Consider the following 15,803-nt stretch of genomic DNA (forward strand, 5'->3'; position numbering starts at 1 on the left):
CAAGCATGAGCCAGTGGAGAATCCTGGCCCTTCCTCCTCTTGGGACTCTTGTGGGACGACTGTCTTGACCTGGGTCGATCCTGGATGGGGACGGGGGCTAAGGCCAGGGTGGTTGGGGCTGAAGCTGGGGCTGTTGGGGCCAGGATGAGGTTAGGGCCGATGGGGCTTGGGCAGTATTGGGGATCAGCTTGCAACTGGATGGTCAACAGGATCTCGGGGTCCTTTCCAGCAGCATATAAGTTGTGTGTGTGTGTGTGTGTGTGTGTGTGTGTGTGTGTGTGTGTGTGTGTGTGTGGTGAGCCTGATACCACTGCTGTACATCTGTGTCAGGTGAGACTGATACCACTGGTGTGTGTGTGTGTGTGTGTGTGTGTGTGTGTGTGTGTGTGTGTGTGTGTGTGTGTGTGTGTGTGTGTTGAGCCTGATACCACCGGCTCCTCTCTGGCTTTCCATTTAGCTGTGAATTTGATGCTGGGAGGGTGGTGGTGGTGTGGTGTACAATTTCCTCATTCACACACGCCCCAGGCAACTCCTTCCCATTGTCTATACAGTGACTTGGATCAAGTCCTAAATGCAATGCATCCCGTAGAAATGTACCCCCAGTTCCTGCAAATAGGGTCCCCCAACCCCACCACATTCTGAGTGATGGGGAGGGGGGGAGGCCTTCATCTAGGTGATTTGGGGCACGCCTCAAAAGCCTTCTAGAGAGAGGCTCGACCTGTAGCCAAAAGAAACCTCCTCGGCTCCTCTTCACACAGAACTAGGCATTCTCCTCAACTGGATCCCAAAAAGCCACTCCTGGGTCCAAGGAACCCTTTTGCGCGCGCGCAGACCTTTCTAATCTCTCTCCAGGCTCACTAATCAATTTGCGCGCCTTTCCCCGAAAGGCCCGCCCCTTCCGGTCTCCCGAGGCCCGCCCCATCTTTTAGAAAAGCCACTTCCTCCCCGGAAGCGAGGGGGCGTGTCCAGACGCGCGCAACGGCCAATCCTGGAGAGCGAGAGCGAAAGGGGGCGGGCCTTCGTCGCGTTCTTCCTTCGTAAGTCTCGCGAGAGTTGAAAGTCTCGCGGTATTTCTTTGCGCGGGAAGATTTGAAAAAACAATCATGGCGGCCCCCATGCCCAGTGGCAGCTCTTTTTAGGACCAACAGGGAAGGGAAAGGCGAGCAGCGGCGGAGTTCTTCTCCGAGAGGGTCCCCCAGCAGGCAGGTAAACATGGGGGCGGAGAAGAAGCTGTTGCCGATCCGGGAGGCCTTCCAGCTGGCTCAGCAGCCGCACCAGAACCATGCCAAGCTGGTAATGACGTTGAGCCGCACCTATGGCACGGTAAGCGCGGGCGTCCAGGCCGGGCCCGGGGACTCCGGGTTGCATCACGGTTCTTTGCACCCTTTGCACCCTTTTTTCCTTGCAGGCTTTATGCACCTTTTTTTCTTTGCAAGCTCTTTTGCACCCCTTTTGCAGACATCAGGCAGGCTCCCAAAGGTGCCCCTTGACATCCCCTAGGAGGCCCCACCACGGCCTTGTCTGCACGAACTGTGATTTTGGACCAGAACTAGGCAGGCTGGGACCGACTGATCGTGGGTAGCCCCCCAAACCTGGTTTCCCCGCCGCAGACTTCACCCCTTTTAAAGGATCAAGATTTTCCCCCTCGAAGTCCATGGATAAGAAACTCTGTACTAGGAGAAACCCAAAAGTTAAAGTGGACTTTGCCACTCCTGGCTGGCTGAAGGCAGAGAAAGAGTTAATTCAGAAATAAAAAACAAAACAAAACAAAACAATCGATCCTTCCCTCCCCGGCGTCTCATAGGGTTCCCCCCAAGCTAGGAATGATTTCTGAGCGCAGAGCCAGGAGGAACCCCTGAGCGTCACAGGGGATGGCCCAAAAAGCAGAAATAAAAAGAAAAAAGAAATAAAACCAAAGTCGGTGCCCTCCAGGAATAAGGAATTTAGGGGTTGGGAAAAGGATCCCTTAACAAACAAAAGTTTGGATCCGAGTATCCCTTGACAGGCAGGGTCTGAAGCAGAATATCCCCCAGACAACCAGATTCTGTGTCAGAGACACCCCCACACACACAACCAGGTTCTGTATTAGAGATCACACACACACACACACACACACACACACACACACACACACACACACACACACACACACACAAAATCAGGTTCTGCATAAGAGATTCCCCCTGACAACCAGGTTCTCTATCAGAGTCCCCCCACTCCAAAGTTGCGCCAGAAATGATTGTTCTGTTAATGCTTGTCATTTCTAAATAAACTGCTTGGCGATTGGGCTCGGGGTCCTTGCCAAGACACCCCTAGTGAGATGAGGCTCGGTTCCTGGTTAACCAAATAAACTCCCCTTTTGCACCTTTCATTATCGGAGGTGGTCTTTGACCCTCAGCACTGACACAGGTGTCAACTGGAAACCTAACAACCTTGCCCCAGGGTGAGCCGGGAGCTAGACACAGCTGGCGAGTCACTCTCTAAAATGTTCGTTTGGATTTTGGAGCCATTACTAGAGCTGCACACTGGACTTGACGGGGTCCCAGATATATAGGTTATCTTCATCAGCAGGGCTGGCAAAGATGAGTTGCGTCATGAAGGTCTGCAAAAGACAAAAAAAAAAAAAAAAAAGTAGGACAGCCTGTTGATTTGGGGTTGGTGAAAAAGAAGCAGGACATGGTTTTTCAACAGATGGTCCACCAAGAGTGTTGCATACCATCAAAGACATCACATTCCCTTCCCCTAAATTTCCCCCAAATTATTCTTTTTCTTTTTTTTGCTTTCACCCTGGGTAGAAGGGAATTTGATAATTCATTTATCATGCAAATTTTTTGTTTGCTCTTTGACAGTTGGGCTAAACATGAATGAATTGATTTTTGGTTTGGATCATGGGTTGCAACAACAGCATTGGAGCATTGTAGGAGGGGTATGGCCCACACTGTTTAGGTAGTTTTTTGTGTAGTTTTTATTTGTTTGTTTTTGGTCTTTGGGCTACACCTGTTGGTGCTCAGGCCTTACTCTTTGGTACTGCCCTCAGAAATAACTCCTGGTTATCATGACAATGGTAGTGAGTGAGAGAAGTAGAATGCCTGGCTGGAATACAGTCAGGGGGTGGGGAAGGAGGAAGATGAGGGGCATTGGTGGTGGAAGGTTGCACTGGTGAAGGGGGATGTCCTTTTTTTATGATTGAAACTCAACTAAAACATGTTTGTAGTTATGGTGCTTAAATAATGATATTAAGAAATTTGATAATATTTGAGCTTGAAATTGAGTATTAAGCACAAGGATATCGCTACTTTTGACCTTACAAGTTTCTGGCCATCTACATTGGCACAATTACAAGCTGAAGGGCTCTGAGCTGCAATAAAGTTATCTTCTTTAATTCTGAACACAGTTAATGAGGTACAGAGCATAATGAGCCTGATTTAAGAGATGACTCTGAGATTTGAAGCCCATTTTGCACAGGTCTTGGGGGTACATGTGTATGAAAGGCAGGGTTGGATCCCTGACTTTGAACAGCTCAAGACAAAAAACTATTATATGTGTGATATAAAATGTGACATATCATGACAGTTGTAGTGAGTGAGAGAAGTAGAATGCCTGTCTCAAATACAGGTGGGGGGGTGGGGAGAGTTGGGAAGCATTGGAAGATTGCACTGGTGAAAGTGGTGTTCTTTTTATGACTGAAACCCAACTACAAACATGCTTGTAATCATGATGCTGAAATAAAGATATTAATTAAAAAAAAAAGAAATTACCCCTGGGGCTGGAATGATAGCACAGCTGTAGAGCGTTTGCCTTGCACATGACTGACCCAGGACGGACGCTGGGTTCCTCCATGGCGTCCCATATGGTCTACCAAGCCAGGAGCGATTTCTGGTTCAAAACCCCACCTCTCCCACAAAAAATTACTTCTGGCAGGCTCAAGGGACCTTATGGGATGCTGGGGATCGAACCCGGCTTGAAAGCGTGCAAGGCAAACATTGTACCCCCTGAGCTATAGCTCTGGTCCCCCTAGGATCTTATATTTGTGGAGGCTTATTTATTTATTTATTTGGGATTGTTTTGTTTCTGTGCATCTTTTAGATGGAGAACAAAGCAGTTTTTCACGAAGAGTTCGTTCATTACCTTAAGTACGCCCTGGTGGTCTATAAACGAGAACCAGCAGTGGAGAGGGTGATTGACTTTGCAGCCAAGTTCGTTACTTCAGTTCACCAGTCGGATGAGGAAGAGGACGAGGAGGAGGAAGATGGGGGCATATTAAATTACTTGTTTACTTTTCTCTTGAAGGTATGATGGAAAGTAGAACTTTGCCGGGAGCTGTTATAGAAAATTTCACTCTATGCAACTGGGCCATTGGAATTTGTGACTTTCAGAAAAAAAAAAATAGCTCTCATTCATTGAGAAAATTAGTTCAGCAGTCTACTTTTTTTTTTTTTTTTTTGGTTTTTGGGCCACACCCGGTAACGCTCAGGGGTTACTCCGGTCCGTCTCCTAGGCTAGCGCAGGTAAGGCAGGCACCTTACCTCCAGCGCCACCGCCCGGCCCTCAGCAGTCTACTTTTATAGAGTGGCTAGAACTATCATTAAGATGAAAAGGTATGGGGTTTTTTTTGTTTGTTTGTTTTGTTTTTTTGGTTTATTGGGCCACACCCGGCAGTGCTCAGGGGTCACTCCTGGCTCTCTGCTCAGAAATAGCTCCTGGCAGGCACGGGGGACCATATGGGACACCGGGATTCGAACCAACCATCTTTGGTCCTGGATCGGCTGCTTGCAAGACAAACGCCGCGGTGCTATCTCTCCGGGTCCGAAAAGGTGTATTTTTATCACTGTTTTTTCTTGTTCAATATTTTTATATTAAATATTTATTTACAAGTAATCATTACATGCTAAGAAATGTTTTTGCTTTTTTGTTTTGTTTTGTTTTTTTGGCCACCCTGGCTCAGTGGTTTTTTCTCGCTCTTTGCTCTGGGATCACTCTTGGTACTGAACATTGAACCTGGCTCAGCTGCTGTACTCGGGCTTTGACCCTTACTTGTTAACATATTTTAAAAGGTGTTTCTTTTTTTAGCATGTCTTTTGAAATACTTTTAAAATACGTTATTTTAGTGATCTCTCTAAACCAATTCTCAAATTTGTTTTAAATGAATCTGTTTACAAGTAAGTTCTTACAAAGAAGAATATGAACCTACAGTTTAACAAGGTGCTCTGGATTGTATTTTTGGAGACTTTGATCTATGTTTAGTGTACGTATGGTTCAAGTTAGAGTAGTTTAGATAATGAATTACTGTTATAATCTCTCTTGAATCCTTTTTTTAGGGGGTGGGTATGAGGGCAATACCTGACAATGTTCAGGTCTCACTCCTAATTCTGTGTCAGGGATCACACCTCTGGGGCTCCAAGGTACCTGGATAGTGTTGGAGATCTAGCCCAGATTATCAGCAAGGCAAGTTGCCCTCTCACTGTGTACTATTGCTCGGTTCCAGCTGCTTGAATTGTAAACAGTTGATTACAGTTGATTGTTTACTAATAGTACCTGTGCTGAAGATATTCGTCGTTTGTTTTCTTTTCAGTCTCATGAAGCAAACAGCAACGCTGTTAGATTTAGAGTCTGCCAGCTCATCAACAAGCTCTTGGGAAATATGCCAGAAAATGCCCAGATTGATGATGATTTGTTTGATCAAATTAACAAAGCCATGCTTATCAGGTTGAAAGACAAAATTCCAAATGTGAGAATACAGGCAGTTCTGGCTCTTTCACGACTTCAGGATCCCAAAGATGAGGAATGTCCCGTGGCTAATGGTACATGTAACTTCTTAATTCTTTTCTAGCTTTCATTACTTTGTTAATTTTCAGTAGACTAGTATTTGGTTACAAATTCATATGTATGTTGTCACTCAATTTAAAAAAAATATTACATTGATTTTATTTTGAAGCCTGTTTTATTTATTTTTGGTTTATGGACCAGTTTATTTGACTGCTCAGGCATCACTCTGGGCAAACTGGATGAACCCTGGTCAGCTCCCTGTATCTTTTTGACTCCCATTTGAAGCCTGTCTTATGTCCTACATAACGTTTAAACACACAGTTACTCTGATCTTTGAATTATCTTCTCTTGTCTTTTTGTTTGCTTTTGGGTAACACTGCTGGGGCTCAGGGGCTGCTTCTAGCAGCATGCTGGTTCCTTCTCACAAGGCTAGGAATCAGCCCAGGCCACCTGCTTGCAAAGCATATGTTCAGCCCATTGAGTTATCTTCTCCCTCTGTCCTTTTGAAGGAAAGTTGTCAGAAAAAATTGGCTTTATTATATGAAGGAGATTAAATAAAATGGTAGTATCATTTAAAGGCATCTTAGAATATCAAAATATATGTTCTTTGGGACAGAGCGATAGAATAGTGGGAAATGTGCTTGCCTTGCACACAACTGACATGGATTTAATCTCCAGTATCCCATATGGTTCTCAGAACCTGCCTGGAGTGATTTCTGAGTGCAGAGCCAGGAGTAATTTCTGAGGACCACCAGGTGTGGCCCCAAAACCAACCAAATGAAAAGAATGTGCTATTCATGACAATGGTGATTTTTTTAAACAATAATATTCTTTAATTGAATCACTGAGATTTATGACTGATTTAATAAAATATTTTCCTGTTTTGTGTTTGGGTCACACTCAACAGCGCTCAAGGCTTACTCCTAACTCAAGGACTATAAGGCGTGCCTGGAACTGAACCTGGGTTGGTCACTTGCAAGTGCAAGCACCCTACCTGCTATACCACCACTCGGGCTCCTAATAAATATTTCTCTAGTCTACTAAGATGTATTGCTTTATTTTTAGCATATGCAGCTTTGATTGAAAATGATTCCAATCCAGAAGTTAGACGGGCAGTGTTATCATGTATTGCACCATCAGCAAAGACTTTGTCAAAAATTGTCAGCCGCACCAAGGATGTCAAAGAGGCAGTCAGAAAACTGGCATATCAGGTAATTAACTCCAGTAACTGTAGGCATATTTTTGAAAGGTAAGTCATATTTGGGGCCGGGGGTCTGGCTCAGTTGCATTGGAAGCCCTGGTTTGAGTCCCAGAACTGAAGTGAAAACAAAGAAAGCCTTAGCAGCTGTAGTCTTAAAATAATTTATTTTGGGGGAAAGAGGCACAGCCATGGATGTTGTGTCTACACTTAGGAGTTAACTCCTGGTGGTGCTAGAGAACCATATGGGTGCCAGGAATTGAACCCAGGTTGGCCACTTGCAAGTTTTTGCCTGTTTGTATTGTCTTTCCAAGCCCTCTTAAAATACTTAAACTTTTTTTCTCTTTTATTTAGTTTTTACTTAAATTTACTTTTTCTTTTGTTTTATTTTCACTTCTGGTGGACCCAGAGTACCATAAATACTGTCAATGATTGAACTTATGCCAGCTGCATGCAAAGCAAGTACCCTACCTACTATACTATAGGTCCCTCTTAAAATAATTTTATTTTTTGGGCCAGAGCGGTGGCACAAGTGATAGGCTTTTGCCTTGTGTGCGCTAGCCTAGAATGGACTGCAGTTTGATCCCCCAGTGTCCCATATGGTCCCCCAAACCAGGAGTGATTTCTGAGTGCATAGCCAGGAGTAACCCCTGAGCATCACTGGTGTGGCCCAAAAACCAAAAACAAGACAAAAAATTATTTTATTTTTGGTGGGAGAGGTATGGCCCATACCTGGTATTACTTAGTGGTTACTCTTGGCTTTCCACTCAGGACTATTCCTAGCAGTGCTCAGGGGACCATATGGGATGCTAGATTGAACCTGAGGTGGCTACTTGCAAGGCAAGTGCCCTACCCACTGTACTATTTCTCTGGCCCCTTAAAATACCACATACACTCGAGTATAAGCCGACCCCCCCCTAAAAAATTGTTTTTTGGTTTTTTGGGCCATACCTGGTGACACTCGGGTTACTCCTGGCTGTGCACTCAGAAATCGCTCCTGGCTTAGGGGACCATACGGGATGCCGGGGGATCAAACCGCGGTTTGTCCTAGGTCAGTGTGTGCAAGGCAAACGCCCTACTGCTTGTGCCACTGTTCCGGCCCTCCAACCCCCTAATTTTACCCTAAAAACTGGGAAAACTTAGTGACTCGAGTATAAGCCAAGGTGGAAAATGTAGCAGCCACTGGTAACTTTCAAAAATAAAACTGTATACCCAAAATTATTATAATAATTGAGGAATCAGTAAGTTAAATGTTTTTCAATTTAAAAAGAAAAAAAATTTTTTGAGGGGGGGTCACACCCAGCAGCACTCAGGTTACCCCTCGCTCTGCTCAGAAATTGCTCCTGGCAGGCTCTGGGGACCATATGGAATCCCAGGATGTGATTCTGCATTCTATCCTAGGACTGACTGCGGTTTGATCTCCTGGCGTACCATATAGTCAGTCCCCGAGCCAGGAGCGATTTCTGAGAGCAGAGCCAGAAGTAACCCCTCAGCGTTGCCGGGTGTGACCAAAAAAATAAAAAACAAATATATATATATATATTATTGCTAAATAAAAGCTAAACTAGCAACAATAACTTTAAAACTTTCAGTAAAAGTGCAGAAAACCATAGTGGTATTCAGGCTAAATTACAAAGGTTAAAATCTTTCAAAACTGGATTCCTCCTCCTCATCATCTGTATGTCCAAACAGACCTTCAGCTGTATCTGCTGTGAGGGTATCAGCAGAGACATTGTCATCATCACTTAGTTCGCAGATATCATCATCACTGCTGTCAGTCTCATACAAAGCACAGAATATTGTGAGTTCAATAGTTCGGCGGCATCCAGTTCAGTTCAGCCGTGGACTGAGCTGAAGCACCGTCCCCTCCAGCAGACGGCAGAAGGTGACTGGAGACTGCATACATTGGATTCGATTCGGTGCTTGCACACCAAATCAAATAACCTGTATGCCCAAGTATAAGCCGAGTTTGGGGTTTTTGCCGGCACAAATTTTGTGCCGGAAAAACTCGGCTTATATTCAAGTTTATACGGTACTTTAAAATTATACCAAGCACATGATAATTTTTTCAGTTGAATTTTAGGGACAATATGTAGAGTGTGTAAATAGAATTTTATTGCATTATGTAGAGTGTGTAAATAGAATTTTATTGCATTAAGTGTGCAGAGATATTTGAGGAGATCTGGATAATGTTATTAAATGAAGACGATACTATTATGTTGGACTATCTAAACCATTGAGTTTGATGAGCATCTTTCTGGTTATTTTTCTCTTTAAGGTTCTGTCTGAAAAGGTTCATATGAGAGCTCTGTCCATTGCTCAAAGAGTGATGCTTCTTCAGCAAGGCCTCAGTGACAGATCAGGTAAAGAATGCCTCTTTTCATTAGGTTTTTAATAAGTAGCCACCCTCGTGCTTGCTTTGATGCACCACCTTGTGGTATTAGGAGCCACACAGTGGCCATTGAACTCAGGCCTCTGTAGAGGGTATTTTTTTTTATTTTTGTTTTGTAACTTCATAGTTGGAGAAGCTATAGCTTGCAGTTATAGCACTAATCTGTATTTTAAGTACAGTAGGATTTTCTTTCTAACTTCTTTCCTCCATTAAGGAGTTATGCATTTTCTCTGAATATATACTGATATGGGTCTATTCTGTTTAACAGAAATAGCAGCTAGGAATAGTCAAAATAATATAATTTTTCTAGGGTTGGTTTATTTTAAATGATTTCTGTGCTTAAAACTAAGGAATGATGGACAATATCTTATTTTCTTCATTTTTGTTTTTGTCCACACCCAGTGATATTTTTGAGGTTGACTCCTGACTGCACTCAGGACTCACTCCTGGCAATGCTTGGAGGATCACATGTGATGCCCAGGATCAAACCCGGGTCGGCTGCTTGCAGGGCAAATGCTTTCCCTGCTGTATTATCTGTTAGTCCAAGAACGATACTATTAATTTTCCCGTTCTCGTGAGAAGACTAAGATGACTCCATTTTGCTAGCAAGAACATCTGTTTTAAAACAATGTGAATGATTATTTAATAGGATGACTAAAAATGAAGTAAGGTGTCTGCCTTGGGCACACTAGCCTAGTACAGAACGTGGTTTGTGAACCGGCGTCCCATATGGTCCAAGGCAGAAGTGATTTCTGAGAGCATAGCCAGGAGTAACCCCCGAGCATCACTGGTGTGGCCCCAAAACCAAAAAAAAAAAAAATAAAAATGAAGTATAAGATTTGTTCACAGATAAGATTCACTGCTTGCAAAAATGGCTCCTGTCTTATAAATGAAGTCAGGGGATAGGTGAAATAATAGGTATTTTATGGTCTGAACTAACACTTTAAGCTTATTGAACCTTGGGAGGAGAAATAAAGATATTTTTTGTAGTAGCAGATGGGTATTTGTCCATTTCCATTTCATTTGGAATTTGAACATTACATTGACATTTGCAAAATCTTTTTTTTTCCTGCTTCTGCCCTTTAATCTCTCACCATTTAAATGGAAAATACAAAACTTTGGGGCCGGAGCAGTGGTGCAAACGATAAGGCTTCTATCTACCTTGCTGGCGCTAGCCTAGGATGGATGGTAGTTCGATCCCCCGGTGTCCCATATGGTCCCCCAAGCCAGGGGCGATTTCTGAGCACATAGCCAGAAGTAACCCCTGAGAGTCACGGAGTGTGGCCCTAAAAAAACCAAACCAAACAAACAAAAAAAAAACTTTATATTAACATTGATCCCATGGAAGTTAATGAAAGCAGATGCATTCCAAGAATGGAAGCTAGAGGGAGCCTCTGTCTCTCCACTTAATGCTTCAATTGACTTTCAGATGCTGTGAAACAAGCAACTCAGAAGCATCTTCTGCAAGGCTGGCTACGTTTCACCGACGGGAACATCTTAGAGTTGCTGCATCGGTTGGATATAGAAAATTCTTCCGAAGTGGCAGTTTCCGTTCTCAGTGCGTTATTTTCAGTGATGCCACTTAATGAACTTGTAGAGATCTGTAAAAGTAATGATGGCAGGTACATTAAAAAAGTATTCATTGTTTGAAATGGATTCCATTGAAATGGTGGAGTTACAATGAGCGTGTGCCTTCGTGACTGCAATTTGCCCTTTATTCACTCCACTTGCCTGTTACTCGAGTGGATGTCATTTCTCTCCTACCTCATATAAGAACTCAAGACTTTTTCATTGTTTTTGGTAGCTGCATTTTTTTTTTCTCTTTTTCATTTGACTACTTTTTTTTTTTCCATTAAGCTTAGCAAATGTCTGGTTGTGAACTCTCATTTGATTCTCTCTTGGACTGAATATATTTTGGTTTTGTGTGGTTAAGGTAATGAGTGACTTCAGTTGAAGCTTGCTTATTGCTTTTTGTTCAATTTTCCAAGGATACTAAGGTTATGTGTTCTTTTATTCTCTCCCTTTTAAATGAAGAAAATTGATTTCGCTGGAAACATTAACTCCTGAAATTGCTTTATATTGGCATGTCCTTTGTGAGTATTTGAAATCAAAAGAAGATGAACACGAAGATTTTTTAGAGCAGATTTTGCCAGAGCCTGTTGTCTATGCAGAGTATTTATTGAGGTAAAACATTTTTCTTTGCTCTGAACTACACTTGTGTTGTTATGTGGTTCACCTTCTCAATCTCCTCCCTCCCAGTCTCACTTAACTGGAATTCAGTAAAAACAGTTTTGGGGAACAGGCAGGGGTAATTGCATCATACAGCTCTGTAATTTTGTTTTGTTTTGGCCTGCACCTGCCTGTGCTCATATCTCTGCACTCAGGGTTCACTCCTAGAGGTGCTCGGGGGGGGCTGCCAAAGATAGAAAGCAGGATGACTGCATGCAGGGTAAATGCCTTACCTGTGTTGTACACAGGTTTAATTTTTCTGAAGACTCCTGTGCCATTAGTATTCCGAAAGATCAAAGTCAAGATTGTGCTTACGGATAATTCCTTAAAACTGTTAGGTTGAAGTGAATATTTCTCATAACGTTGAGAATGATGATGTGTTACTTTTGGAAATTGAATTGTTGCACTCTATCTGCCAGACGGGAGACTTAGTACAGGACTGATGGTACCTCATTTATGACCAATCCGGGATTGATCTCCAATCCCACGTGATTCCCTGAGTAATATCAGATGCTATCTTGGAGGCTACCAGCAGTGCTGGTGTTGCCCAGGTAATCCCTGGCATTACAGAGCCTGAGCAGCAGCATATCTCCTCACATTGAACTGTTGGCCCAGTTGGCCAATGAAATATTTTTGTTTTTGTTTTGGTGGGGGGGGGTCACACCCAGCATTGCTCAGGGGTTACTCCTGGCTCTACTCTCAGAAATCGTTCCTGGCTGGCTCGGGGGGCCATATAGGATGCTGGGATTCGACCACTGTTCTTCTGCATGCAAGGCAAATGCTCTACCTCCACGCTATCTCTCTGGCCCCAATTAATGAAATGTTTTAAACATAATGAGTTTGATGCAATATTTAATAATAGCTACTTTTTTGTTGGTTTTTTTTTTTTTTTTGAAGGGGGGGCCCACAACCAGTGGCATCCCATATAGTCCCTTGAGTCTTCCAGGAATGATTTCTGAGGACAGAGCCAGGAGTAATTCCTGAGTGCTGCCGATTTGGCCAAAAAGGAAGGAAGGAAGGAAGGAAGGAAGGAAGGAAGGAAGGAAGGAAGGAAGGAAGGAAGGAAGGAAGGAAGGAAGGAAGGAAGGAAGGAAGGAAGGAAGGAAGGAAGGAAGGAAGGAAGGAAGGAAGGAAGGAAGGAAGGAAGGAAGGAAGGAAGGAAGGAAGGAAAGAAAGAAAGAAAGAAAGAAAGAAAGAAAGAAAGAAAGAAAGAAAGAAAGAAAGAAAGAAAGAAAGAAAGAAAGAAAGAAAGAAGAGAAGAGAAAGAAAGAAAGAAAGAAGAGAAGAAAGAAAGAAAGAAAGAAAGAAAGAAAGAAAGAAGAGAAAGAAAGAAAGAAAGAAAGAAAGAAAGAAAGAAAGAAAGAAAGAAAGAAAGAAAGAAAGAAAGAAAGAAAGAAAGAAAGAAGAAAGAGAGAGAGAAAGAAGGAAGGAAGGAAGGAAGGAAGGAAGGAAGGAAGGAAGGAAGGAAGGAAGAAAGAAGAAAAGAGAAAAAAAAAAGAAAAAAGGCCTGGATTTAGGGAATGAAAGGAAGAATAAAAGTTGCTTTTGTTGGCCCGGAGAAATAGCACAGCAGCGTTTGCCTTGCAAGCAGCCGATCCAGGACCTAAGGTGGTTGGTTCAAATCCCGTTGCCCAATATGGTCCCCTGTGCCTGCCAGGAGCTATCTCTGAGCTGACAGCCAGGAGTAACCCCTGAGCACTGCTGGTGTGGCCCCCCCCAAAAAAAGTTGCTTTTGTTACAGTGTGTATCTAAAATAAGAGCAGTAAAAAAATAGTGTCCCTAAACAAACATAATAAAAAATTATGAAACTGTTCTGATGTTTTAAAAAGGCTTTTTGTAATCATGGATTATATGTGTAAATTTTAATTATTTTAAACAAAAAATTAGCAATGGAGAAGAATGTAATACTTTGTCATTGAGATACTGGTGATTTTGAAAATAATCACTTTCAAATGTGTGAGAAGCATGCATCTGCATGCTTATAAATTTTCCTACAGGAACTTTGCATCTTTAATGAAAATACATTTTCAAATTTTCTTGATTCGGTGCAATCAGAAAAGTTCATTCTAATAATAAAGAATTTGTTCTGTGTACCAAAGTAGTATCATGTAGAAACATTCATATATTTGCATTACTGTGAACTCAAAAGATTCTTTTTTGACGGGGCAGGGGAACTATTTGACATTTCTTGAACACATTTCACGTTTTTTAAATTCTGCTCGTTTTAGTTACATTCAGAGTATTCCCGTGGTCAGTGACGAACAGCGAAGTGATTTTTCCTATGTTGGAAATTTGATGACCAAAGAATTCATAGGTCAACAATTGATTCTAATCATTAAGTCTTTGGATACCAATGAGGAAGGAGGAAGGTATGTCTGAATGAATATTAACTTTTGTTTAATTTAATTTGCTTGTAGAATTTCCTGGATTGAATTAGTCTTGCTGTGATGTGATTAGAAGTTGTGGGCCCGGAGAGATAGTACAGTGGCGTTTGCCTTGCAAGCAGCCGATCCAGGACCAAAGGTGGTTGGTTCAAATCCCGGTGTCCCATATGGTCCCCCGTGCCTGCCAGGAGCTATTTCTTAGCAGACAGCCGGGAGTAACCCCTGAGCACCGCCGGGTGTGGCCCAAAAACCAAAAAACAAACAAACAAACAAACAAACAAACAAACAAAAAACAAAAAAAAAGTTGTATATTGCTTGCCAGTTTTCTAAAGTGCTATAGTTTTATATGTGTGTGCAAGAATAAGCCCTTTGCTTTTGTTTTTATATCTTAGAATGTACGTGTTATATAATACCTAATTAAATCTGCAGGAGTGAAATCATAGAGATAACTTTTTACAAAACTCATTAGCTTGAAATTAAAATGCTTCTTTCTGAATACAGAAAGCGACTGCTGGCGATTTTACAGGAGATACTGACTTTGCCCACCACCCCCATGTCTCTGATTTCTTTTCTTGTGGAAAGACTGCTCTGCATCGTTGGGGATGACAAGAAAAAAACACAAATTGTAAGTGAATTTCCTTATTGTTGACAACTCTGAGGTTTCTCATTACTCTGCAGTTTTCTATTTGGAATCCCATTGTTTTATTTTTGTGTTCGTCACATTGGTTGCATCCATTTTTGAAAAATACCTCTTCTGGCGCTTGTTGTGTTGACTCACCTGGAAATGGAGTGGAGTGAGTCGATTCAGGCAGAGGTGAAAGGTGGTCCCGTGGGCTTGAGAGATGGCCCAAGTTTTGCATATCTGAGCTTGAATCTCTGTAGACCTTAAATGGATTTAACTTCAGGCCTTGGTTTTTTTTTTTTCAGGGTTGGTATTTTTTTTTTTTGCCTTTATCTTTGATATCAGAATCAGAACAATAAGCCCACTTTTCATAATTCAGTGAGACAAATGTTCATGAAATGTTCATCAAATACAAAAATGAATGCTATGTATTATAAAACTATCTGCTTGTTATTTTCTCCAGAATAGCCCAAAGAGGATGGGCTTATCAAGTCTTAGGATTTCCGAGTTGCAGTCAGATATGGCTCTTTTCAACCACTCTTAATATAGTAACCGCTTCTATGGCAATTGTTAGTTACCCAGAATTTTAATTTATTTTTTATTTATTTATTTTTGGTTTTTGGGCCACACTCAGCGGTGCTCAGGGGTTACTCCTGGTTCTGTACTCAAAAATCACTTCTGGCAGGCTCAGGGAACCATATGGGATGCCCCTGGGTTCGTCCTGGGACAGCCTTGTGCAAAGCAAATGCCCTATCGATGTGCTATCACTTTAGCCCAGTTATCCAGAATTTTTAATCTTGGGCATAGCCTTTTCTACAATGCCCAACTCCAGTGTTTCAGTGGTTTTGAACAGTTTTTCTTTTTTTTTCTTTTGGTCACATTCAGTGGTGCTCAGGGCTTATTCCTGGCTGGGCTAAGAGGGCCATGTGTGGTCCCAGGGATTGAGCCTGGGCCACCATGTATAAGTCATTAACCTTACCCACTGTACTATCTCCCTACCCTTTAGTTTTCATTCTTCTTTTTCATTCACTCTATTACTAAAGTAATAATTTTATTTTCTTTTCTTTTTTTTTTTTGGTTTTTGGGTCACACGCAGTGACACTCAGGGGTTACTCCTGGCTATGCGCTCAGAAGTCGCTCCTGGCTTGGGGGACCATATGGGACGACGGGGGATCGAACCTCCGTCTGTCCTAAGCTAGGTCCGTCCTAAGC

The 15,803-nt window shown here is 42.5% G+C and overlaps 1 protein-coding gene across 1 annotated transcript in view; it reads left to right on the top strand.

The window, feature by feature from the left end:
- The first annotated feature begins 1,164 nt into the window (after positions 1-1,164).
- The window catches only part of NCAPG (non-SMC condensin I complex subunit G), a 38,497-nt gene continuing 23,858 nt past the window's right edge, over positions 1,165-15,803 (top strand). The window contains exons 1-9 of the mRNA XM_049789964.1: positions 1,165-1,323; positions 4,087-4,290; positions 5,573-5,801; positions 6,832-6,977; positions 9,243-9,327; positions 10,786-10,978; positions 11,391-11,540; positions 13,814-13,954; positions 14,471-14,594. Coding sequence (XP_049645921.1) covers positions 1,213-1,323; positions 4,087-4,290; positions 5,573-5,801; positions 6,832-6,977; positions 9,243-9,327; positions 10,786-10,978; positions 11,391-11,540; positions 13,814-13,954; positions 14,471-14,594 — 1,383 coding nt within the window. The 5' untranslated portion in view covers positions 1,165-1,212. The remainder of the gene's footprint in view (positions 1,324-4,086; positions 4,291-5,572; positions 5,802-6,831; positions 6,978-9,242; positions 9,328-10,785; positions 10,979-11,390; positions 11,541-13,813; positions 13,955-14,470; positions 14,595-15,803) is intronic.

Source organism: Suncus etruscus, chromosome 16 (genome assembly GCF_024139225.1).
Source record: "Suncus etruscus isolate mSunEtr1 chromosome 16, mSunEtr1.pri.cur, whole genome shotgun sequence".
Taxonomy (NCBI): Eukaryota; Metazoa; Chordata; class Mammalia; order Eulipotyphla; family Soricidae; genus Suncus; species Suncus etruscus.